The 25,333-nt window shown below is 41.0% G+C and overlaps 1 protein-coding gene across 4 annotated transcripts in view; it reads left to right on the top strand.

Annotated features, from left to right (window-relative positions):
- Nucleotides 1-25,333, top strand: part of DAPK1 (death associated protein kinase 1) — an 81,083-nt gene that overhangs the window by 29,859 nt on the left and 25,891 nt on the right. For all 4 annotated transcript variants that reach the window (XM_080972285.1, XM_080972284.1, XM_080972286.1 and 1 more), the window contains 13 exons: nucleotides 1,026-1,247; nucleotides 9,331-9,469; nucleotides 10,288-10,417; nucleotides 15,038-15,086; nucleotides 15,175-15,201; nucleotides 15,638-15,790; nucleotides 16,630-16,675; nucleotides 16,806-16,895; nucleotides 18,900-18,992; nucleotides 20,977-21,096; nucleotides 22,623-22,721; nucleotides 23,106-23,204; nucleotides 24,419-24,517. In XM_080972285.1, the coding sequence (XP_080828411.1) occupies nucleotides 1,026-1,247; nucleotides 9,331-9,469; nucleotides 10,288-10,417; nucleotides 15,038-15,086; nucleotides 15,175-15,201; nucleotides 15,638-15,790; nucleotides 16,630-16,675; nucleotides 16,806-16,895; nucleotides 18,900-18,992; nucleotides 20,977-21,096; nucleotides 22,623-22,721; nucleotides 23,106-23,204; nucleotides 24,419-24,517 (1,366 nt within the window). The remainder of the gene's footprint in view (nucleotides 1-1,025; nucleotides 1,248-9,330; nucleotides 9,470-10,287; nucleotides 10,418-15,037; nucleotides 15,087-15,174; nucleotides 15,202-15,637; nucleotides 15,791-16,629; nucleotides 16,676-16,805; nucleotides 16,896-18,899; nucleotides 18,993-20,976; nucleotides 21,097-22,622; nucleotides 22,722-23,105; nucleotides 23,205-24,418; nucleotides 24,518-25,333) is intronic.

Raw genomic sequence — 25,333 nt, 5'->3', positions numbered from 1 at the left:
TCTCATGCACACTCCACACTTTCCCCAAATCTGCTCCAGAAGGTTGGTGGAATCCTTAAAGCAAATTTAGGGAGCACACAAGAGGAGGAGAGTGAGAGGGTGTTCCCTTGTACATGGATAAATAATTATGCTAATGGAACGAGAGACTTGGTGCTACATTGGACTCCACCTTAAAGTGTTGCTCTTTCTTGTTGAAATGTCAGGGTTTTGACTCTGGTAGTGACGTATCAAAAAGGTGGTATCAGTTTGGTACACATTCACTCTAACCTTTGTTATGTGCAGCATTTTAAAGCCTATTTTAATTAGTGCTAAATTGCTTTTCTGGTGATTCCCCACCCACCAAACATTTTCCGCATTGCAGTTAGGGATTTATTTCTTTTTAAATGAGTGGTTGTATTGGGGAAAGATCACAGCTCATTGGTTGAATCCGTGGCTAGCACCAAGTGAGCTAAATGGACCAGTGGTGTCACCAGGTATGAGCACACTTCTGTGTTCCTTTCATATTTAATTTTTGTCTTTTCTTTCTTTCTTTTTTGCCGAATAATTTTTTATCAGTTTTCCAATATTAACCCAATTTTGCATATGCCAATGAATTCCGAATTTTTGTCATTTCTATTGTGTGTAGCAGGGACGTGGGTGGTGCTGTGGGTTAAACCACAGAGCCTAGGACTTGCCGATCAGAAGGTCGGCGGTTCGAATCCCCGCGACGGGGTGAGCTCCCGTTGCTCGGTCCCTGCTCCTGCCAACCTAGCAGTTCGAAAGCATGTCGAAGTACAAGTAGATAAATAGGTACCGCTCCGGCGGGAAGGTAAACGGCGTTTCCGTGTGCTGCTCTGGTTCACCAGAAGCTGCTTTAATGGCTCCCTCAGCCAATAAAGCGAGATGAGCGCCGCAACCCCAGAGTCAGACATGACTGGACCCAATGGTCAGGGGTCCCTTTACCTTTACCTTGTTGTGTGTAGCAATAGAAAATATTTTTGTACTATACTTAATAAATACCTTTCCTACTGTCTTGTGTTTCTTAGTGGACAGTTTGCAGTAGTAAGGAAATGTCGAGAGAAGAGCACTGGAGCACAGTATGCTGCAAAATTCATCAAGAAACGAAGAACAAAATCCAGCCGCCGAGGAGTGACCCGAGAAGACATTGAACGAGAAGTAAACATATTGAAGGAAATCCAGCATCCCAATGTGATTACTCTGCACGATGTTTATGAAAGTAAAATGGATGTAATTCTTATTCTTGAACTGTAAGTAGTTTTGAAATTGCTTTTTAGGGGGTGGGGCAGTTTCTGAAAATCAGAAATGTATGTTTTTGGAAATGCACCTTCTGTCAGTTTGTGCTAGAAAAAACTGTGGTACGGATCTTAATAAAATATCTGCAGCTTTTTGAGAGAAGGGTGGTAGTTCTGGGTGGTAGAATTGTGAAAAAGAATTGTGTTGTGTGTGTGCACAGAGGTGAGTTAGAAAATTTATTTTGTTTTATAGCAGATCAATGATTTGAGAGTTAAACAGTGAGAAAACAAACAAGAGAATCAAACTGAGTAGTGAAGTGGAAATCCCTGTCATTTTTACCTACATGTGGCAATTAGGTTTCTCTTCCCCCCGGTTGCCAGTTTCTTGCATTTTGCTTGTTGGTGGAGCAACAGAAGTACTCTATTGCTCCACCAATGCATGGTCAGAGGGAGCAGACTGGGAGAAGGAGGCACCAGAAGCTGAAAAGGCAACAGAGTTTAGTGAGCAGGAAGAGGCTGGGGCAGAGAGCCTTCCAGACTCAGTGGCAGGAGAGGAGAGGAGACAGATGAAGCAGGCTGCTGAAGAATCAAGGGGTCTCTGCTTCCTGCTGCGGCCATCTCCCCTCCTCTCTGGTCTCCCAGGACACAGAGAAATGAAGAGGGCAGAGTGAAGGGAGACAAAGCGAAGGAGCCTCAGGCTGCTGGGGAAGGCACAGAGGGAGGAGCCTAATATAGCGGTGGGAAAGCAGGGACCTTTAGTCCTTGCAAGTATGATCACTCGGCCTACACTGATTTGGTTTCTTTGAATAAAGCATCCACTGACACCAGTGGTGTTTTTTTATTGCTGATTTACTCCTGGCACTGGCTCCTGACAGAAACGAAGCACTGTTAAGTAAATATCTCAAATGCATGAAAAAGGAACTCATTTAGTTTGGGGAGTCGGGCTGGAAACTTGAACCATCAATTTTTCAAACTTACTCATTTAAAAATACAATTTTCAATAAAGGTTAGCTGCCAGACATCTGGTCTGCTATTGCTGAATATTTCCCTATAATTTATTCCTTCTTGTTAGTTAACGCTCTTAGCTGACTTAGTTAGTTAGTTAGTTAACACTTCTAGTCAACTAGTTAACACTGCTGAGCCCCATGGGGGTGGGGGCGGGGATTTCATCTAGTGTTCAGTATACATAGGATGAATCTGAAAAGGATACACATTTAACATGAGAGTGCACTCAGTGTTGAGGGGGCAGAGGAGGCAGAGTGCGGTGTGGCTTCTGTGACTGGCTCCTCCTGAGAGCCAGAGAGGAGGAGCTGCTGGCCATTGAAGCCGTACTGCACTGGGGTCCATGCTTGACCCCCTCCTGACGAAGCAACATTGGGTACACGATGTCACAAACACGTGACACCCGCTGAACCCCCTCAATCTTGGACTAAAGTCGGCGCCTATGCCGACTTTATCACTCTTTTCTTTTCTATCTTATCAAGCAAGAAGAAAAGCTATTAACTAAACGTTCAGGCCTCATTTTTCACCATGAATGATCAATGAAAAAGGATAGGTTCCCCAATAGCAAAACCAATCGGGCTAATCTCTGTTTTGTTCCGATTTACTCTCCATTTCCAATGCAGGCCATTTTAATTTTGTTAAACGCACTGGGCTTAAAATGCTCCATGGGACAATAACTATTTAGCTGGTGCCTTAATTATTTAATCAGTTCATTAATAAAGGCATGTAAGTACAATGCTACTAGCTCATTAAGGAATGATGATGCTGGTTTTTGAAGCTAATCTGTTTCAAGGTTACTGTTTAAAATCTATAATTATATCTTATGGGATGTAGCATTTAATCCCAAAGCTTGCGAAAGAGTTGTTTGCTTCTTTTGAAAAATAATTATTTTCTAGTGCTGTGTGATATATTTTTCCTCCCAGAGGATGGAAGTGTTGACTGCAGGCATCTTTTTGTTACTGTTAAACACAGTACTTGATCTTCTTGAAGATTCTCAGTTAAACCTTGCACTAGAACCTATAGCCAACTCCACATGTATGTTTTCTGTTGATTCCATTTGTAAACTCCTTATGCATGCATAAAAATATAATTGCCTCTTGTGATCCAGAGAGGGAGTACTGTAGATACAGCTTTCTTGTGTGTTAAATACTGAGGGGTTTTATTAGGTTTGCAGCTGTTTTGCTCTGGGTATATAGGTCTCAGAAAAACCAACTCTGCAATGGCTTCTTGTTGCTTCTACCTCCAATACAGTAATCAGAGTGCTGGTCTTGGTTGTTGGTGCTTCTTCCATACAAGAGATTAACCAACATGTCAGAAAAAGCAATTCTCAAAGAGCTTGTTTCTGGAAAATGTTTTATGTTAAGGATGAAACTAGAACAAAAATGAAATGTTAGGTTGCTGAAACGTTGGTTCTATAGTTGTTTATCCTTACGAGGATACAGCACATGCCAGTGACTAATAGTGTCTGCTGTTTGCTTAGTGTGATCTTTGTGTTATTTTATGCTTGGGGAAGCAGTCAGTATAAACTTTTAGGTACGAATCGGAGAAATTGCATTGGAATGGTTACTTTTCTGCTGCTGAATGAGAAAGCTGCAGGGTTCATACATGATCTGAATTTAATGTAATTATATGCTATGTTCATTAGAAGTATTTAGAGTCTGTGGGTGGCACTCACTATAATGTTCTGCTAATCAGAGTTCAAGAGCATGCAGTTCTTTAAGGAGCTATGCAGAATTTAGTCAGTAATCCCTATTAGAGAACCAGAAGGAAAATAATCAATTAGACTTGCCCTCAGCTGTTGTCATAAATATGCTGCAAATAAAATCTCCTGTGTGGAAAAAATATGGCGGCTAATGTAGGGGACAAGTTATTTCTTCAAAGGACAAGTTAATCATCAACTAATTAGACCACTTTGCTGCGCTGCATTTCTTTTCAGAAATATTTATAGCAGATGTTCAAGAAGTGAACTTCTGAAAACAGCATTTTAAACATTCCACTGGCTTCATCTGGGTGAAATGGAGATTATTCACATTTTAATTTTATAATTTGCTTTTTAGTTCCATTAAGGTGAATAAACTGCTCAAGCTTAACTTGGTACATGCTGTGGCATTATAATGAATCACAAAGCAGCAGTGCACTGAAATGTGGGATGTGTTAGCAGTTACCCTGCTTAGGTAAACCTCTTAGATGTGGGCTTTTGTTTCATGCTTCTATTTGATGAAATGCCTGCCCATTTACAATGGTTTCACCTTTCCTGCATTTCACATTGAGAAGCAAAGGTTGTTTCCTGCCCATGGCTACCGCTACTTTTTTCTTCCGCCTCTCTTCATTTCTTCAATACTACTCCAATCCCCTCTAATCCAACCATAGGTTATGCCCATTACTGTCTCCTCTAATTGTTCCTATTAAGTTGTTTTTCTGTAGTACCGGTATATACAGTCTTTATTGTTCGCATCTATCTGTCTCAAGAGACTTATGAAGTGTGTCTCTGGGGGTGAAGGCAAACTGCTGGAGAATCACAGCGCCTGCTGTGGGTGTGGAGACAGGTAACAATGCCTGCCTCCCATGTTGTTTTTGCTGCTTTAGCAGCACTGAAGTGACCTCTCTGGGGTGCAAGCCTGGGCAGTGTGTATGAAGGTCCTGGGTGGCCCAGACAACAAGACCCCACACTTAGCTTCACTGATGTGGTCAAAAGGGAAGCAGAACAGTACATTTGGTACTAGCTTGGCTGCAGAAACGAGTTGCTGAAATGAGGCGTATGAGACACCATCCAACTGTCTTTGGGATTCCACTCTGGATTTGTGTGGAGTTTACTCCTTAGCAGATACAGATTTTTTCCTCCAGATTTGCTGCCAAAGCCCTTCTCATGAATGAGTAGAGCTGCAAGGCAGCAGTGGTTTAGGATCAGAGCTTTCCTTTTCCTAGATGGGCGACCTTCCCAGGTTGACTAGCCCCATCTGCCCCTCAGTTCCCTCTACAACATGTGCAGTAACCACCTTCTTGACCGTTGGACCCGCTGTTGGTCTAGACCACTCAATGCACCAGAGCCTTTCTTCGCATGCAGGGGAAGTCCCATAGGTTACCCTCTCCTGGTTTAGCTGACCAGTCAAAGCCATTTCCTTGTGTGTGGCCACTGTTGCATGCTCACAGCTTCTAGGAGCCACGGGTACAGGGTATACATTATACACCTAACATGAATAGCAGCCTTTATACAGTGCAGCTATTCATGTTAGGCATATGATGTAGAGATTCAAAGGTAATGTATCTTGGACAAAGCAAACTTCTGCAGTAGAAAATGAAAGTAGCGTGGGCTATTGTCATACTAGCAAACTGTAAAATGAAATTATATTCTATAAAATTAGGGATGGGGACATAGCTATCAACCGTCCCTTATTTGGCGGGAAAGTCCCTTATCCTAGCGCTGTGTCCCGCTGCTGTCCCTTATTGATGATGTCCCTTAAATTTCCCGGGTTTCAAAGGAAGCAGCTCCTCTCCCTCCCTGCCTACCAGCCAGGGAGGAGGGAGGCTCTAACTGTGTTGCTTGGCTGCATTGCTCACCCAATAAGGAGTCTAAGAATGACTGGGGGGGTGGAGCTTGCATGCCTTGTGCCGATCAAATCGGCTGCGTTGCCTGGGGACTCGCCTTTGCTCAGCGCTTCCCAGCGGAGAGGTGATGGTGGTTTTCCTTGCTGCATCCCCTTTGCCGGGTTGCTGCGCTGTGGGAACCACCGCTTGAGGCTTCGTTTGGCTGCTGGCTGGGCTTTCTGCCTTTGGCTCGGAGGGGCTCAGAAGTTGAACATACCTGTGCCTGGAAAATCCCTTATTTTGGCTGCTGATCCCTTATTTTTGAGGCTGCTGGTCCCTTATTTTCAAATCTGTAAGTTGACAGCTATGGATGGGGGACCTGTGGTTCTCCAGGTGTTATTGGACTGCAACTCCCATCAGCCCCAGCCAGTATGACCAGTGCTCAGGAATGGTGAAAGTTGTAGTCCATCAGCACCTGGAGGCCACAGATTTGTGAAAGGATATTCAGTGAATGGCCCTAACGAGTGGGATATTTGGATTCTTGAGCTATTCAAAGTTGAGTGGAAGGCAGAGAACTGAATTGAGCATTGGGATATGGATTGACATGTGGAGTATTTGTAATCTTTGTCTGCAACCCTTTACTCCCCTTGTGTCTTCTATCCAGTTTTAGACTAAGCTCTTCTGGGTATGAGCATGTCTCTCTAGCTGCTTAAAAATGATGCAGCTGCATAAGCAATAAGAATTAATAATGCTCTGCGACTGATGGTCACTCAGGACTAGTTCAGATTGCTAGGGAAGGCAACACTCTGTACATCCTTGGGAGACCCATATGCATGCCTGCCTTTCACATGAAATTTTCATATTGCCCTACATACATGCAAATGTACGATCACAGCTGTGCTATAAAGTAGAATTGATTGCACATAAAGGGCACATTGCATTTATTCATATATATTAGCCGCCTCATAAAATAATTTCTCTTGCCAATGTACAATACATCAAATATTGTAAGCAAGGTTATAAACACAACAAAAATACAATACAGTGGACCCTCTGGATACGGATTTAATTCGTTCCGGGGGTCCATATGCACCCCGAAAAATCCATAACCAGAGGCGCTGCTTCTGCGCATGCGCATGGCACGCAGAGTGCTTCTGCACATGCATGAGCAGCAAAACCCGTAAAAATACTTCTGGGTTTGCCGCTTTCGCAACCCGAAGATTACGTATCCAGAGAGGTACATAACTCGAGGGTCCACTGTAAATTTAGCACTGAATCCAAACCCAGCGTAGAAGGATAAAACATATGTCAGCCATGATCGCAAAACATTTTTAACATAAAAAGAGTGAAAAAAACACCTCAGCCAGCCATATAGGACAGTGATTGCATGTGTGGTTGTATGTCTTCATATGAACAAGAAATCATTATGGGATTCACTGCGTCAGATAGTGAAAGATAAGGCCATTGTTGAGATTTGTGCGCCAGGTATGCTAGTGGTTTCTTGCAGGGAAGATGGAGTGTGGGACAGAGGAGGCTGTTGCCTTCACACCCTGTTATGGGACTTTCCAGATACATCTCACCAACCCCTGGTGGACTTAATGGCACTTTGTCTATGGGCTGTTCTAATGCCTGCACAACACCCCAGTGGTGAGATGAAGGTACCCATGATTACCCCTGACAGTACTACAATTGGTTTAGAGCTTTAAAGTAAATAGAAATATGGGCTTGGCTGTTTCATACATACTTTGGTAGCTTCCAGATTGGCTTGCATACCATGTTCTGTATAAGGCTACTTTTGGAAGGCTGGAATAGTTCAGCTTGTTGGGAATGATCAGCGACAATGTTATCTGGGTCTGATCACAGAGCACATATTGTGCCTCTTGAAGCTTGACTGCCTACAAGGTAGTTTGCAGGCACAATAAAAAATAATGGTGTTAATTTTTAAAGCCACAGACAGCCTAAAACCAGGTTACTTGAGGGAAGACTGATTTCCATTCAGACCTTTCCAATTTGTTGTTGTTGTTTAGTCGTTTAGTCGTGTCCGACTCTTCGTGACCCCATGGACCAGAGCACGCCAGGCACTCCTGTCTTCCACTGCTACCCGCAGTTTGGTCAGACTCATGCTGGTAGCTTCGAGAACACTGTCCAACCATCTCGTCCTCTGTCGTCCCCTTCTCCTAGTGCCCTCCATCTTTCCCAAAATCAGGGTCTTTTCCAGGGAGTCTTCTCATGAGGTGGCCAAAGTATTGGAGCCTCAGCTTCACGATCTGTCCTTCCAGTGAGCGCTCAGGGCTGATTTCCTTCAGAATGGAGAGGTTTGATCTTCTAGCAGTCCATGGGACTCTCAAGAGTCTCCTCCCGCACCATAATTCAAATTTATATACGGTTCCAATTTATATACGGTTATAGGTAAGGTCTTTTCCATCTCTGTGTTGTGGATCTCCACAAGGAAAACCATCCAGTTGGCTTCCTCTCCCTTGTCTTCTAAAGATTGCTTAAGGCATCTGCATCTTTCCCCCTTTGGGTTGGTTTTTTTTGTTTGTTTTTGTTTTTTAATTACCACTGTTGAGTTTCAGTGCCAAGTTTCTTCTTTTTATGGGTTAGTTGCTGCTTTGAGAGCGCTTGGTGAATGGGAAGGAGATATATAAATAAGTAATAAATACGATAAAGACAGTGGTAATAGGCAAGGATCTTTTCATCAATGTTTCATTTTAAAATCCGCCTTTGTCACTTAATATTTGTTGCTAATAAAGTAGATGCTGACACAAAGAAGTAACATTTGGAACAAAAAAGCCAAGAACATTGCTCAGTTGTTTTCAGAGAGTGTTGCGATTCAATTTTGTATAGAACGAAAGGATGTGATGGTGAGCCAGTAAACTGTTATTGTCAGCTGCTATTCATCATCACAGAAAGTGATGGATGGAAAAAGGACTATGCGTGTACACATTCATTTGTAAGAGTTTCTTGACAGATTTTACAATCAAAATATTTGAGAACCTTTAAAAAGTAGTCCTTATGCAGGCAAAGGGTACACAGAAATATTTAAAATAAAGTTTGCTGCAGTGCTGAAAATTATAACCAAAGTATGGAAATGGTTGGGAGATGGCAGGAGTCAACGTTTATAGAGTTATGGGGAAACAATGTGTGACTTTTCTGTGTTCTGCTTTAAAATCAATAGTTGCATATAATATTGCTATTTCTCTCCTGCCACCGGAAACTTGCTAATACTCCCACTTCCTGTCATCCAAAACAATGTATGAACCTCATTGATTTTCATAAATTAAAGTACAACCTATGATAATATAGCTAGAAAAACAGTTCAGTATACCAGAACAATTCTTCAGAGGCAGTCAATTTTCTAGGTGCCTAGAATTTTCAAGCTTGCATTGTTACATGGCAGACTGAAATAAACATTTGAATTGTAATTAGAAAAACAAAAACAAACGTGTTCAGATCCTGTGCAGGAAGCTTTTAAGAATGGATTGCCTTTCTTAATATGGCTGTACAAAGTCCTTAAGCTGGAAAAAAATCAATAGGTTAAAGTCAATAACTGCTGCTCCTATTCTCACAGTGTCGCAGGAGGGGAGCTCTTTGATTTTTTAGCTGAAAAGGAATCTCTGTCTGAAGAGGAGGCCACAGAATTTCTCAAGCAAATCCTCAATGGTGTTAACTATCTGCACTCTCTGCAAATTGCACACTTTGATCTCAAGGTATGTTGGATAGATTTTAAGTTTGGGAATAGTGCCTAAAGCAACACTTAGAACTTGGATAGCATAATAAAAATCCCCATTATTTATGTAGAAGGTAGCTATTGATAAGAGTATCATGGTGGTGGCGGAGCATGCCCCGGGGCTTCTGCACTATTTCCTAAATATTTTGTGCCCCAACCTACTACTCCACTCACTTTGCCCACCTGAAAGAACCTGTGCAGTCTCAGTTCCAAACCAGATTTAATGATTGGTGAATGTGAGTAATTATTAATTTGAAGGAAGACTCTGGTTTTGAACTGGATGTGGAAAATGAATTGAGGAGAACTTAATTAAAGACTCGCTGATTTGGGGTAGATTGGGGGGATGGGCTCAAATTAATTGAAGAATTTATTTTACTTAGGGTCATTTGGATGAGAAATAAATTAGCTTGCTGCTGTGAAGTTTATTTCCAAACTTGTGTTTGTATATACAAATTAGCATGTGCAAATGTGTGTTTTATGAGTCTCTACCTCAGTTATTTTAAGCACTTAGGAATACTCCTGATTTTGTAAAGAACAAATGTGAATCTTGCAGCTGTTCTGTGCAGGACCCACCATTATATTATGATGTTTGGATATAATAAATCATCATCTGGGAACCTGTGTCAGTCAGGATTCAGTGTGAGGAACCAATGTGTTTTCACAGCCACAGGGCCATTTCCGTTGAGTGTGGTGCTTAGAGCATATGAGTTTGAGTACTTGTCAGGAAGAGATTATCTTTCCAAATTGTTCCTGTGTTTTGCAACTGCTCACACGCAACCAATCTTTTTTTCTTCAAAGCCTGAGAACATAATGCTGCTGGATAGAAATGTACCAAAGCCTCGTATCAAGATCATTGACTTCGGCTTAGCACATAAAATAGACTTTAGTAATGAGTTCAAGAACATTTTTGGGACGCCTGAATTTGTTGGTGAGTGTTTTACTTCCCTATTTAGCTGTTGTGATGTGTTTGCATGACAGTGTTGAAGTGGACTGGTTCGTATAGTCAGAGGAGAACTGACCTCCATTTTCCACATGAGCTGGAAACTTCAGTCTACTCCGTCTCTCGCCTGTACTGTCTGTGCTGAGAACAGGGGCAGTGGATGGGCAAGCACAACCTGTCCAGATTGCACAGCAAAATAATTTACCTAGGACGATACTGTAGTGTGTACTTCTCCCAGTTTCTCATTTGCCATGCAAATAAAAGAACATACCGTATTTTTCGCTCTATAAGACGCACCAGACCACAAGACGCACCTAGTTTTTGGAGGAGGAAAACAAGAAAAAAAAATCTGAATCTCAGAAGCCAGAACAGCAAGAGGGATCGCTACGCAGTGAAAGCAGCAATCCCTCTTGCTGTTCTGGCTTCTGGGATAGCTGTGCAGCCTGCATTCACTCCATAAGACGCACACACATTTCCCCTTACTTTTTAGGAGGGAAAAAGTGAGTCTTATAGAGCAATAAATACGGTACATTACAAGCTCACACACATTTTTCCAGCCCTGTCTCCATATGCCCATCTTAGAAATTTGTGACAGATGGATGGCCTGACTTCAAAACAGAAAATAAGAAACATTTCTACCCATTCGCAAATGCCTGGTAACCTGGAGCTCATTCCTGGTGCCAGATGGGAGACCTTTTATTTATTTAAAAATACTTATATCCTGCTTACTCATCAAAAGAAATATCAAGAGAGGTTTACAGGAATCTGCTGATGACACACCCAGCTCTGTTTCTCTTTTATATCTGACCCAGGTGTTGGCATGGTATCAGCTGGTATCTGGAATCAGTAATGGGCTGGATGAGAGCTAATAAATAGAAGCTCAATCCAGATAAAGACGGTGGTGGTGATGAATGATTTATCAATCCAGGGAAGTGGTATTCAGCCTATTCTGGATGGGGTTGAGCTTCATGAGAATCAGGTCTCCATTCTCGGAGTTCTGCTTGCCCCTGCTTTGCTACGGGATACTCAGGTGGCCTATGTTTCTTGTACCCATTCTCCAAAAACATCCAGGTTTGGTGTCATGTGTTAGACATGGGGCTGCTCTGGAAGGACATCCAGAAATTACAGCTAGTTTAGAGCATGGCAGCAAGATTGAGTCAGCACCACAAGAATACTTCAGTGGTATGGAGAACTTCACTAGCTGCTAGTTCATTGTTGAGTTCAATTCAAGGTTCTGGTTTTGGCCTTTAAAAACCTAAATGGCTTGGAATCAGGGTATCTGGGAGATTCTTTTCTACCAGATAACCATCAACTAAAATCTTGGTTCCTTTGGTTTTTGAGGTTGGAAGGGTGGCTACCAGAGAGAGGTCCATTTCAGTGGTGGTGCCCAAATTATGGAACTCTCTCTCTAGGTATGTTCACCTTGCACATTTATTGCAGCTTACTCTAAGCTTTTAATAACATCTGATCAGCATTTATGGTATCCTGACACCCATTTTAAATGGATAATTTGAAACGCTTAAGACATTTTTGTTTAGGCATGCTTATTCAGACATGTTTATGTTTTTGCTATTTTTTACTCTTGATTTTAAATATATTTCAATGTTATTGTTTGTAACTGTTCTTATCGGACTTTTAATACAGCTCAGTCGGTAGAGAGCGTGAGACTCTCAAGGTTGTGAGACTGAGCAAAAGAGTCCTCCATTTCAGGGGTTGGACTAGAGCATGGGTAGGCAAACAAAGGCCAGGGGTCCGGATCCGGCCCAGTTGCCTTCTAAATGAGTAGAATGTGTCCTTTTATTTAAAATGCATCTCTGGGTTATTTGTGGGGCCTGCCTGGTGTTTTTACATTACTAGAATGTGTGCTTTTATTTAAAATGCATCTCTGGGTTATTTGTGGGGCATAGGAATTCATTCATTTCCCCCAAAAAAATATAGTCCGGCCCCCCACAAGGTTTGAGGGACAGTGAACCGGCCCCCTGCTGAAAACGTTTGCTGACCCCTGGACTAGAGGATCCTTGTGGTCCCTTCCAACTCTACAATTCTATAATTCTATGATTCTTGTAAACCATTTGGATGTTTTGCTACCATGAAGTGGTATATAAATTTTGTTAAATAAAAATAAATTTGTCCAAAGCTTTTTTTAGTATTACTGTCTGGCTGCTGCTGCTCATTTTTTGCTTATTTGTTCTTTAGTTGGTTGTATGCTGGTTTATTGTTTTTATTCTAGTTGTTCTAAAGCATGTGTGGAATATATAGATCTCTTAAAAAAAAAATTCTCGCATCCATTTTAGAATATGTGAAAAGGGTGCAGACTGAGCTACAGGCCAGTAGCCTGATAGTAGCCTGATAGGCAGTAGTCAAAGGGAAGGTAAACAAATACAGAAAAAGTGAGAGATAACCAAATTATAAAAAGAACACAGATGAAAAACATTGTGCCACTAAAGGAGGAAGGAAACAAGACACTTTTAATTGAAAAAGAAAAGTTCAGAGACCAGCAAGTGGTTCATATTAGAAAAAAGATACAGGAATTTAAGCAAGGTGGATGAGTGTTAATGCAAAAATAGAAATTCTGTGGAAAGGAAAAGCTGTTGACAAAAGTGCGTAGATTGAATAAAAGGAATAGCTGTTAATTTAATGCATAAAAGAGTGTTCATTTATCTCTTTGCATGTAGCAACATATAAAACAAAGACAGTGAGAAGGAAAAAATGGATGTTTTATTTTAAGTTCCTTCCAGGCACTAAAAATAGTCCACATGAGGGAGGAAACTGTTGGGAACTAATGCAAGTTTTTAAAATAGACTCCATAATTACTTGGAAAATATGTTGAAATACCAATAACAATGTAGAACATTCCTACTGTAGAGTATAGGGAAGGAAGACAGAAGGAAGCATTGTATAAATAAACCATAGAAAGCAAAGTTGTTTCCATATCGAAATAAGAAAATGGGGAGAGCATAGAACAAGGGCTGTGATAAAGGGAAAATCTTCAGGTTAACATAAAGCAAAGACATCAGGCATTTGAATAATTGGGGGGTGTTATTGAACAGCAGGAAGAGAAGGAATATTTCCAAAATTAACTCAAGAAAAAAATGTCATGAAGATAATAAACAAAGATAACCACACAAAAACATTGCACACAAGACCACAAGACTAAAGGAGTTAAAGTGACTTATATTCCATAAACTAAACTAGGAACAGTGAGGAAAACATTAAAATCAGACTTCTGGGGCTTGTATGTTTCTATACGTTAAGAGAGCAGAACAGGGGACAATAACAAGTGGAAGAGAGGTTAACAGAGAAATAATGTTGAACATGTACATGTTCATCAAGCAGAAATAAAAGAAGAAAATGGTATGAGAGTGGGTGGTAGTGTTTTATATGTTAGGAAAAACATAAGCCTCTCAGAGTGCCAAACACATTATTATTAGGCAGTTTGATATGTACATGTCAGTATTGCTTAGGGCTCCATTTCATATGTGAGCAGTGGTGATCATTACATGTGTTCAGTCTTTACAAGTTCTCTTTAAATGTTGCCCATCCTCTTGAACACTGTTTCTAGGTAGGTAATATTTACCTGCATTCAAACTAATTTGAATTTGAATATTTGCAAATTTAACGCCCTTTCCTTTCTGTATGTCAGAGTCATGATTTTCTGCCTGGACTGTCTATATACAGTATATATCTTTAATTTGAAAGATTTATTTCCTGCCTTTCAATATAAAGCTTGTAAGGTGGATAAGATGGTAAAAACAACTTAAAACAATACTTTTAATATAAAAAAGCAATTTTGTATTTACATGATTGCTTTATAACTAAAATCCCTAACAAAACCACAGACAAAGTAGCAGTAAAACAGCAGTGGCAAAAGGAGAGAAGGAAATCAGTTTAGTGGAATGGCATTGCCTTACTTTGGGGTAGGCATGTGCAGATCGCACAGTAAACTTGATCCAAAGCTGCTCTGACCTTTTCCTCCTCCTGAGAAAATAGCACCCCCTCCAGGATGATTCTACTCTGCACCTAATCACTGAAGGCAGGTCATTCCCAAAGCTGATGCACAGATTCCTATGGAAGCAGACAGTCCCAAACTAATGTATATAGTTTTATAAGTTAAAAACTTTTACATCTCTCCAGATACAAATGTGGCAATTTTTAGTTCTGGTTTGATGATCTTGGCCAGCTGAAGTTTCTGGACAGTCTTCAAAATCAGCCCTGGATACAATACACAGCAGATGTTTTGGGAACGTGAATACATCTGGCAATAGTATATACATGGAATGTGTTGTTTTCAAATACAGGGGATCATAATGAATAAATATCTTACAGAACAGTCTGAATCAGTTTCATAAAAAGTTTAAAAGGGGGGTGAGGTTGTGATAGAATGAATTGTAAAATAAACGAACGATAAAATATTTGTGGCTCTGCATTTGTGTAAACTAATGCAGCTTGTAAACTAATGTACAGATGATTCCTGTTGGAAAATCTGCTTTTTCCATTTGCTCATTCTAGACCCTACCCTTGTGGTATGTATGCTTCATAGCTGAAAAAAAATATTGTTTCGTGTCAAACCGCTCTGCTATGGACTAAAACTTCTGCTTTGTCTCTTAGCTCCTGAAATAGTAAATTATGAACCACTGGGCCTTGAGGCAGATATGTGGTAAGTTCACAATTCTTCTGCACTTGGAAAGTTTTGTGATTTTTTTGTGTCTTTTTGAATAGTGATAGACACTCTTTCTTTTTTTCAGGAGTATTGGTGTAATAACGTATATTCTGTAAGTATTAACACTCTAAATCACTTAGTTTTACCCATTTGGTTATTAAATCAACTCCACAAAGTTATAGTCAAGGTTACTTATCTATCCAGGCCCATGTTTTGGATAGTTGTACATAATTTTCCAAACTACTGATTACAAATATAATTTGTTGCTGTCCTTATTTTCAATGTTACGATTTATTATTATGTTCCTCTATATGGGAACATAATTTTATTTTATTTGAATAGTGTGAGTTTTTCCATGCAGTCAGCATAAATGATGAAAAGCGAAAATATGTAAATTCTGAGAGTTGCAGTCACTGTGAGAAGATAGTGGAGGCCTTGTTTAAGTTATTGGGCTGAGCTTCAGAATCACTTTTAAAACTCAATCCTGGAACCAAACTTTTTGTCCTGGAGTCATACTATATCATTGTGACCGAACTTATTTTTTGCAGTCTGAGTGGTGCATCGCCGTTTCTGGGAGAGACCAAACAAGAAACATTAGCCAATGTGTCTGCAGTGAACTATGACTTCGAGGAGGAATTCTTCAGCAACACCAGTGCTTTAGCGAAAGATTTTATAAGAAGACTACTAATCAAGGATCCAAAGTAAGTTTCTTCCAGGATTCATTTTGTGATTCAAGCAAACAGGATTACTTGGTAGTTACCCTTATGCCTTTCAAAGTGAAGGAGATCTTCACTGTTTTGTTGATCCAAGCTGTCAAGTTTGCTGCCCTTAAGGTAAAGGTAAAGGGACCCCTGATCATTAGGTCCATTCGTGTCTGACTCTGGGGTTGCGGCGCTCATCTCGCTTTATTGGCGAAGGGAGCCAGCGTACAGCTTCTGGGTCATGTGGCCAGCATGACTAAGCCGCTTCTGGCGAACCAGAGCAGCGCATGGAAACGCCGTTTACCTTCCCACCGGAGTAGTACCTATTTATCTACTTGCAGTTTGACGTGTTTTCGAAGTGGAGCAGGTTGGCAGAAGCAGGGACTGAGCAACGGGAGCTCACCCTGTCACGGGGATTCGACCTGCCGACCTTCTGATCGGCAAGTCCTAGGCTCTGTGGTTTAACCCACAGCGCCACCCGCATCCCATTGCTGCCCTTACCACACCACTTTATACAATTTGCATTTGCTTATTTATTAGTTACTTCTAGCATGTTTTCAGTGCTGTATAAATATGTAGTGGAAGTAACCGCCTGAAGAATATGTTAGAACCAGTCTGGTGTAATGTTCAGAATCTCCAGCTGGAACCAGGAAGACATAACGTTTAAGTGTCCACTAATCTATGAAACTGACCATGGGATCATTTCTCAGCCGAACCTACCTTACAGAATTGTTGTGAGAATAAAAATAGGGGTACGTATATGCCTTTTTGAGGCCTTTGAAGGAAATACAGACCATAAAAGTAATAAATGAAATGAATTTTTTTTTCTCCTTTAAAAGGAAGAGAATGACAATTCAAGACAGCTTGCAGCACCCATGGATTAAGGTTAGTGTGCAATGCATAGATTATTATATTAGTTTTACCTCTTTCTTTTGCCCATGTAGAAGGCAATATCTTCTTCGCTTCTTCACAGAAGGATATAGCATTTCAAAGTGTTGTTTTAATTTTCTCACAGCCGAAGGATACCCTTCAAGCACTTAGTAGAAAAGCATCTGCCGTGAATATGGAAAAATTCAAGAAGTTCGCAGCACGAAGGAAATGGAAAGTAAGACCTAACAGTTCTTTATAGTAACTATTGTTCTTTGGCTTTGGAATAAGTACATGTAACAGCGGCTCACATGAAATCATAATGCTTAACTATGCTCTAACATGGAACAAGCAGCATGATGGTACCCACGGCTCATCCTCGTTTATTGTCCCCAGCACAACTGGGCCAGGAGTAAAGAAGGAGCAAGTGCGAATGAATGGTTAAAGATTAAGTGTAGTTTAACATGGCATGTCAACATAGCCAGTATATATTAACACATGAAAGCTATTGAGAGCTTCATCTGGGCCTTAAATGATTTGGTTAAGTTCAGTCCTGAACTTCTTGTATATTTGTTAGACTTTTCGAGTGAAATTGGTACGGGGCATTACAGCTGAGCAGCAGATAGTATTTCCAGTGTATCGTGAGAAATGAAAGAAGAGCAGGAGGAAGTAAGAGCAGCAAGGAGTTGAGGACGTGTAGGATAACTTGGAAGAAAGAGATATGGAACAGTGTGCATAATTATCATCAGGGGATAATAACTGTTAGTAGAGAGAGAGAGAGAGTTAGCAAATAAGTCCAACCAAAGAGAAGAACTTCTTGGAAACGAGATCACCAAATGCAAGGCAGATGTGGCTGTTGATGAATTCAGCCCTATAAAAATAGATTCCAAATTTGTCCTAGATCTGACTCTCATAAGACTTTCTAATGTGATAATAAGGCATTCCAAGGTTATTTGGCCACATCAGTTTTCAGTGGCAGATACTTAATGTCCAGTATGCCTTGTCATATTCACCATATGACAGAAGCCCTCGAAAATTAGATGCCTCTGCAAATGTAGCATTCCACAATGGCACATTGAACCATATGCCACATAGAACGATATGCCACATAGTACTAACATGGTAATATTGGTTGTGTTGCTGCTTGACAACCCTGTTTTATTAATATGCTTATTAGCAATCATTCACTGATGATCAGTGGATCTTTCCTCAGTGGGAAATACAGGCAGTGACCATTTTAGGTGTGTCTGATATGTGTGCAACTGCATCATTCCAGACCAAAAAGTGACCTGAAAACGTCACCAAAAGAGGCAAGGCAGGGACAGAGTGTGGTGTTTGCAGGCTTTCTCAATGGGTGTTCTGATTACATGTGATTTCACACAAGCGCACAGTGACCCAGAACGCAATCCCCACACAACCGGGGAGTTGCCTGTAATGGTGCCCTCTAGAACAGGCTTCCTGAACCTCGGCCCTCCAGATGTTTTGAGACAATTCCCATCATCCCTGACCACTGGTCCTGCTAGCTAGGGATCATGGGAGTTGTAGGCCAAAAACATCTGGAGGGCCGAGGTTGAGGAAGCCTGCTCTAGAAGTTGTTGGACTATAATCATCATCCTGGACCATCAGCTGTCCTTTCTGGGGCTGATGGGAATTGAAGTCCAGCAACATCTGGAGGGGGTACCATTGGCTAACTCACCATCAGACGACACTATTTTATTTTATATTTTGGATGGGCAATTTGTCTATAGGGAATCAGATCTGAGAGGATCGTTCTGCAAGGTAAAGTGGGAAGAAATAGAGTTGGCAGTTCAGTTTGGATACAACAAGGGTAGGGGGAATAAAGGTTTTATCAGGACTTAACCTGGACTGCAAACAACTGTCAGGGTGTCTGCACTTCCTTCCTGCAAAATTCATGTAGGAGCAAATCTTTTTGCTGCCCTCTGTAGCGATCCTGCTGAACAAATATTGCAGATACATTGTGAGTCTGCAGCCTCTTTCATCTAGAGGACACTATATTTTAGAGCATGACCCCTGGAATGCTCAGGGAAGTATGGAGTGTGTAACCATACTATTATCTTGAGGCAAATGGACCATATAAAAATACAGACCTTTGAGACTTAGCTTGATTGAAACTACTAACAGTTTAGCCATATTGCTTGCGGAACTGAACTCATATCAGAAATGTTTCCTATAATGAGTTTTTATGGTTTCACATAAATATTTGTCTCTTCTCTTACAAAAGCAATCAGTGCGCTTAATATCGCTATGCCAAAGATTATCAAGATCCTTTTTGTCCAGAAGTAACATGAGCGTGGCTAGGAGCGATGACACTCTGGTAAGTAAATACTTGGGAGTATGGGGATTAACATAGCATATAACATCTTCTGAACTGCAGTAATTGGAACTGTAATGTCCCTTGCAGGTGTTTCAAATTGATCCCAAGGAACTGAGCAATAAATACAGACAAAAGACAATATGTGGACAATACCTGTAATCTAATTTAAGATAGATGACTAAATTTTGCTCAGTCAGTTCTGCTTTCCATATTTCTGGACGAAGCTAATTCATTGCAATGCTATTTGAGCACCACTAATGGGTTAAATCTAGAAACAAGCCAGAAGTCTCTCAAGTAGATAGAGGAGAACAGCAGGTATCAAACAGAAAATTGGGCTGGCATTTTGTCTCCCTCCTTCGTACTGGTCACCTTAATTACAGCAGTAGCTTGGCTGGCGGACATTGGGGTACCAAAGTGTAAGAAGATTCTCCCCCTTCCGCTTGTCTGAGCTGCCATCAGTGTGATACAGTTGAGAGGTGCGGCCACCTTATTTGCTTTAGTGTAACCGTGTAGCTGGCCAAGAGATGTGAGAAGAGACTCTGTGCCATTCCCAATAAGTTGTTGGTCACCCAGTGAACTTCATGGCTGAGTGAGGATTTGAACTCTGGTTTCCCAGGTCCTTGAACAGACCCATTAAAATTAATAAACATAACTGTTAGACCCATTAATTTCAGTGGGTCTGCTGAGTAAAACACCCATAGTTTTTGGTTTTAAGACTAAACCATATTTTAGTGACCATAATGCAAAAACTGGAAGCATTTGCTTCCTGGTTTTAAACTTGCTTTAGATTCTCATCATGTCTACACTAAGCAAAAGTGTGGTTACTTTGAACTATGTTTTTTTTTAAACAAGCCAGGCTCAGATTGTGATATTTGGTTTAGGTTTGCTTTAATAAACCATAGTTGAAACAGCTGTTCTTAATTTAGACATCATAATGTATTGCGTGTTTAGTTTAAACCAGCAACACTTCCTTTTTATGCTTTCACATGAAAGCAGGTACGCTATCTGTTTTGAGTCTTTCTGATTTACACTTGGAGGTGCATAAATCCTGTAGATTTCTTTTTAAAGGTTTGAGTCTGTACTTTATGAAATGTGTTCTTAAATACAGTGGTACCTCGGTTTACGTACTTAATCCATTCTGGAAGTCCATTCTTAAACCAAAACCATTCTTAAACCATGGCGCGCTTTCCCTAATGAGGCCTCCCACCACCGGTGCCCTTCCACCATTCGGATTCCATTCCTAGACCGAGGTAAAGTTCGCAAACCAGGACATTACTTCCGGTTTTGCAGAGTTTGTAAACCAAATCATTCGTAAACAGAGCTGTTCTTAAACCAAGGTACCACTGTACTAGTTTTAATAAGTATCATGCAAACATTTTTTCCCTTAGAATTAAAAGTCCTTAGGCATTAAAAATTCTGCAGAGTGGCAAGTCTTTCTCTCTTTATCTCACTTCGCTAACTTCTACATTTTTGTAAATAAAATCTCTGTTTATTGATGTGCTGTTATTTTTTAATGTTGAATCAGTAATCGTAACCGTTGCAGAACCAGCTCCCAGTAGAATTGTAGCCTCGTGCCACTGTGGTTTAAAACCTTATAAACTCTAGATAGGAGTAATTTATAGCACTGTTCTGCTTTAAGATGTCGTTCTTGGGAAATAGATGCTTCTTATTCCTGTTTTTATGTTGATGTAGCTTTTAAAAAACGAATTGTGAAATGCATAATAGAGCTCTTTTAAATCAGGGTCAGTGATATGTGCTGATGCATAAAAAAGGAGACTCTTATTAGAGAAAGTAAATTACCTCCAGAATTTAAGGAGATGTTATAACAGCTTGTTTCCCATTGGGAATGGCAGTCATACTGTGAAATGACAATATATTGTTGCTGAAGAGTTTATTTCCTTTCCATACCCTCTTCCCTCTCAAAACTAATAACTTCTTTTCTCTTGTCTTTCCCTTCCCATCTACTTTCTGGTTAATTTATGAGGACGAGGAAGATTCATTTGTAATGAAAGCCATCATTCATGCCATCAATGATGACAACGTTCCTGGTCTCCAGCACCTTCTGGGCTCTTTGACCAATTATGATGTCAATCAACCTAATAAGGTATGCTGTTGCTGTATAGATTTAGCAGCTAAAGAAGAAGAAGCTATCATTTTTACTGACAGACAAAGATCAGCCCAAAGACTCATGAGCATTCCAATATCAATTCAGGAAAATCTTCCTGGGAAGGTTACAGAGGACACAGTTTTGTCTGGGGGGTTTTATTTGCATGTGTGGACAAAGAGCTATCTCTCCCACTTGATATCTAGCTTTCAACACCCGTTTTGAGAAAATATCACAACATCTATAGACAGTTACTTCCATTCTTGATGTCTTTGCCCAGATTTGCCAGCAGTGATGAGTGGAGAAGAAGGAAAAGCTAAGGCTGTTGTGTGCAGTTTAGGCCTCCCCTCCAAAAAAAACCATGTCGGATCCAAAAGCTACCATTGCTGCCTCTCATTGGGTGGTCCTGGGGAGGGAGGTATCTGGTGCTGCCTGCATGAGTGGGTGGAATGGATGGTTGTTACTGTGAGAATGAGGGGTTAGCTGTTCCTCTTCCTTTTCATAAATGCTTGAAAACCAGCAGTGTACCTCCAGCCCTGAAAAACTTGCTTTTCTGTATAATTAAAATACTCAGTGCCTTTATCCTTCAATCATTATTTATCTTCCAAATCTTTCATTGTCTTTGCATCTCTCCAGTGAATTGGCTTTTCATGATTTGTCAATATCCTTTTTGAAATACGATGCCAACTTACACAATGTTCACAAAGCTAAATTTAGCAGTACTGTCGCTTACTACATTATGAAAACAATAATCCTAATAATGAAAAATAAAGACTCTGCATGTTAGCTATAGGTTTTATTACATACAGAGAGCTATTGTGCATGGTGCACCGGACCCACTCTAAATCTTTCTCAGAAACTCATAGCATTGCATTTTTGGATGTTTGTTAAATGTATCTGGACTTTCAGAGCTATTTTGACGCAGCTCTTCAAAAGCAGATGCTTACTCTTCGTACACAGATTTTGCATCAGCTAAAACATGTATATGTATTTATAAATATCCATATACCACTATATCATTAAAAAATCAAAGCGGTTTACAATCTTGCCTTCATATATAATAAAATCTGTTAAAAAATTAAATCAGAGACTACCAACTAGCTACAGTGGTACCTCGGGTTAAGTACTTAATTCGTTCCAGAGGTCTGTTCTTAACCTGAAACTGTTCTTAACCTGAAGCACCACTTTAGCTAATGGGGCCCCCTGCTGCCGCCGCGCCGCCAGAGCCCGATTTCTGTTCTTATCCTGAAGCACTATTTCTGGGTTAGCGGAGTGTGTAACCTGAAGCGTATGTAACCCGAGGTCCCACTGTGTGTGTGTGTGTGCCAGAAATAGTGCTTCAGGTTAAGAACTTTGCTTCAGGATAAGAACAGAAATCGGGCTCTGGCGGCGCGGCGGCCAATATATATATATATATGTTGTTCTCTCCCATAATCTCTTGAGACCCAGCCAGATGGGTGGGGTATAAATAATAAATTATTATTATTGAGAAAAGTGATCAGTTTTTAACAGTTTGTTCATTGCAGCATGGGACACCTCCATTTCTGATTGCTGCTGGATGTGGAAATATTCAAATGCTTCAGTTATTCTTAAAGCGAGGTGCCCGCATTGATGTCCAAGATAAGGTGAGACAATTGTTTAGAGTGGTATCTAAATTTGTTACTTATTTGCAGTGCATTTTAGAAGGAAACAGATCGAACATTTGTTTACATTATTGTAAATCAAGATTATAGATTGCAATCATTCCTGCAGCTCAGTCAGTCATATTCTAAATTTGGCAAAGAGCAATTGCATTTCTCACCCTTTCGTTAGTATCAGCAAGTTAATACCCATATGAATTCATTTTATTTGAATGAATACCTAAACAAAATGTTTCCACTTTGGAAAAGTCGCTTTGTTAGATCTTGATAATTCTCCTCATCGTGTAACATTATCCTAAGTGTGTTGGAATAGGTTGCTGCAATTTGCTTATGGTTTTATTGATTGCCATCATCAAATATTTTGGACAGGCAGGATCTAATGCAATCTACTGGGCGTCTCGACATGGTCACGTCGAAACTCTGAAATTCCTCCATCTAAATAAATGTCCTTTGGATGTTAGAGACAAGGTAAGGGCAAACTTTTAAATCTGTTGGAGGCTATTTTAGATAGCCTTGTGGTGCCATCGTATAGCTTCTCTACTCAGAAATAATCCCCACTGACTTCAGTGGGACCTAAGAAAGGTAAAGGACCCCCGACAGTTAAGTCCAGTCACAGACAACTCTAGGGTTGTGCCACTCATCTCGCTTTACAGGCCGAGGGAGCTGGCGTTTGTCCGCAGACAGTTTTTTCCAGGTCATGGGACCAGCATGACAAAGCCGCTTCTGGCAAACCAAAGCAGTGCACAAAAATGCCGTTTACCTTCGCGCCGGAGCGGTACCTATTTATCCACTTGCACTTTTTGGCATGCTTTCAAACTGCTAGGTTGGCAAGAGCTGGGACCGAGCAACGGGAGCTCACCTCGTCCCGGGGATTCAAACCGCCGACCTTCTGACTGGCAAGCCCAAGAGTCTCAGTGGTTTAGACCACAGCGCCACCCACATTGCTTTCAGTGGGGCCTACTCCGAAATAAATGTGTATGTGAATGCAGCCTGACCCATCCAGTGCTCAGGTTTAAGGCAGGCTACAGTGTTTCTAAAAATTAAATAACATTAATTCTGTTAAAGTACTTGTTCTATGCTAACTCCTAAAGTTTTCTGTTAGAGTAAGGTTAGTATGTGCCACAGGTCTGTTGACCTGCACTGGGATGGGGTGGGTTCTCCACCAGTCAGTGTGGATGCCTGTAGGTAATGCTACCCCAAGCTATTTTCCAGCCAGCAGTAGCCCACAACAAGCTCCAAAGCAGAACCTTTTTGTTTATTTGTAGTATTCATATTATTGCTGCTGTTGTTGTTTTTCTTTGAAACTGGCATGGGAGAAAAAGGGCAAATCTCTCTCTATAGATTGTTCCCATCCAGTATTTATAGGAACCAATATAATCCATGATGTTGGGAGTACAGTGGTACCTCGGGTTAAGAACTTAATTCGTTCCGGAGGTCCGTTCTTAACCTGAAATTGTTCTTCACCTGAAGCACCACTTTAGCTAATGGGGCCTCCTGCCACCGCTGCACGATTTCTGTTTTCATCCTGAAGCAAAGTTCTTAACCCGACGTAATATTTCTGGGTTAGCAGAGTCTGTAACCTGAAGCGTATGTTACCTGAAGTGTATGTAACCCGAGGTACCACTGTATTCCACAGTGTGGCATGAAGAATAACGCTTGTGTGTGTTTTGTCTTCTTCTCAGTCTGGAGAAACTGCACTCCATGTGGCATCTCGGTATGGTCACGTTGATGTGGTTCAAGTCTTGTGTAGCATTGGCTCAAATCCAAATTTTCAAGATAAGGTGAGTAGTAGAGATTAAGCCTTTTATCTGCTGCTAAGCAAAACCAGGATTCCTTCCCATTCAGTGCTTGAAATCACCATGTGGGTTTTTTACTTAGAGTAGAAATTAGTGGGCCTAACATTCCAGTTTCTATGGGTCTACTGTGAGTAAAACCTAGTTGACAACCACCTAATGAGGCCTGTAGTCCATATTACGCACGTACTAGTAGCAGATTTCATTCATTCGTTCGTTCATTTTATTTGTATGCCACTTTTCCACAAGAACGGGACGTGGGTGGTGCTGTGGGTTAAACCACAGAGCCTAGGCCTTGCAGATCAGAAGGTAAGCTGTTCGAATCCCCGTGACGGGGTGAGCTCCCGTTGCTCAGTCCCTGCTCCTGCCAACCTAGCAGATCAAAAGCACATCAAAGTGCAAGTAGATAAATAGGTACCGCTCCGGCGGGAAGGTAAACGGCGTTTCCGTGCGCTGCTCTGGTTCGCCAGAAGCGGCTTAGTCATGCTGGCCACATGACCCGGAAGCTGTACGCCGGCTCCCTCGGCCAATAAAGCGAGATGAGCGCCGCAACCCCAGAGTCGGTCACGACTGGACCCTAATGGTCAGGGATCCCTTTACCTTTACTTTCCACAAGAAAGCCTGCTCCAGGTGGCTTACAGCAAAGAAACAGGGATGTACTTCTAACAAGCTACAAAACAATTTCATAGTAACAAAGCAAAACAAAATATAACATACCAAAAAGCCACATTTCAGTACTATAAATATAGCAAGATTACGTAACAGCATGCAGCTTCCCAGTGTTTCATGCAGCAGTCCTTCCCA

Source organism: Podarcis pityusensis (genome assembly GCF_964106645.2).
Source record: "Podarcis pityusensis genome assembly, chromosome: 11".
In the NCBI taxonomy this organism is placed as follows: domain Eukaryota; kingdom Metazoa; phylum Chordata; class Lepidosauria; order Squamata; family Lacertidae; genus Podarcis; species Podarcis pityusensis.
The sequence above is the reverse complement of the archived record's forward strand: the minus strand, read 5'-3'. Positions and strand labels throughout refer to the sequence as shown.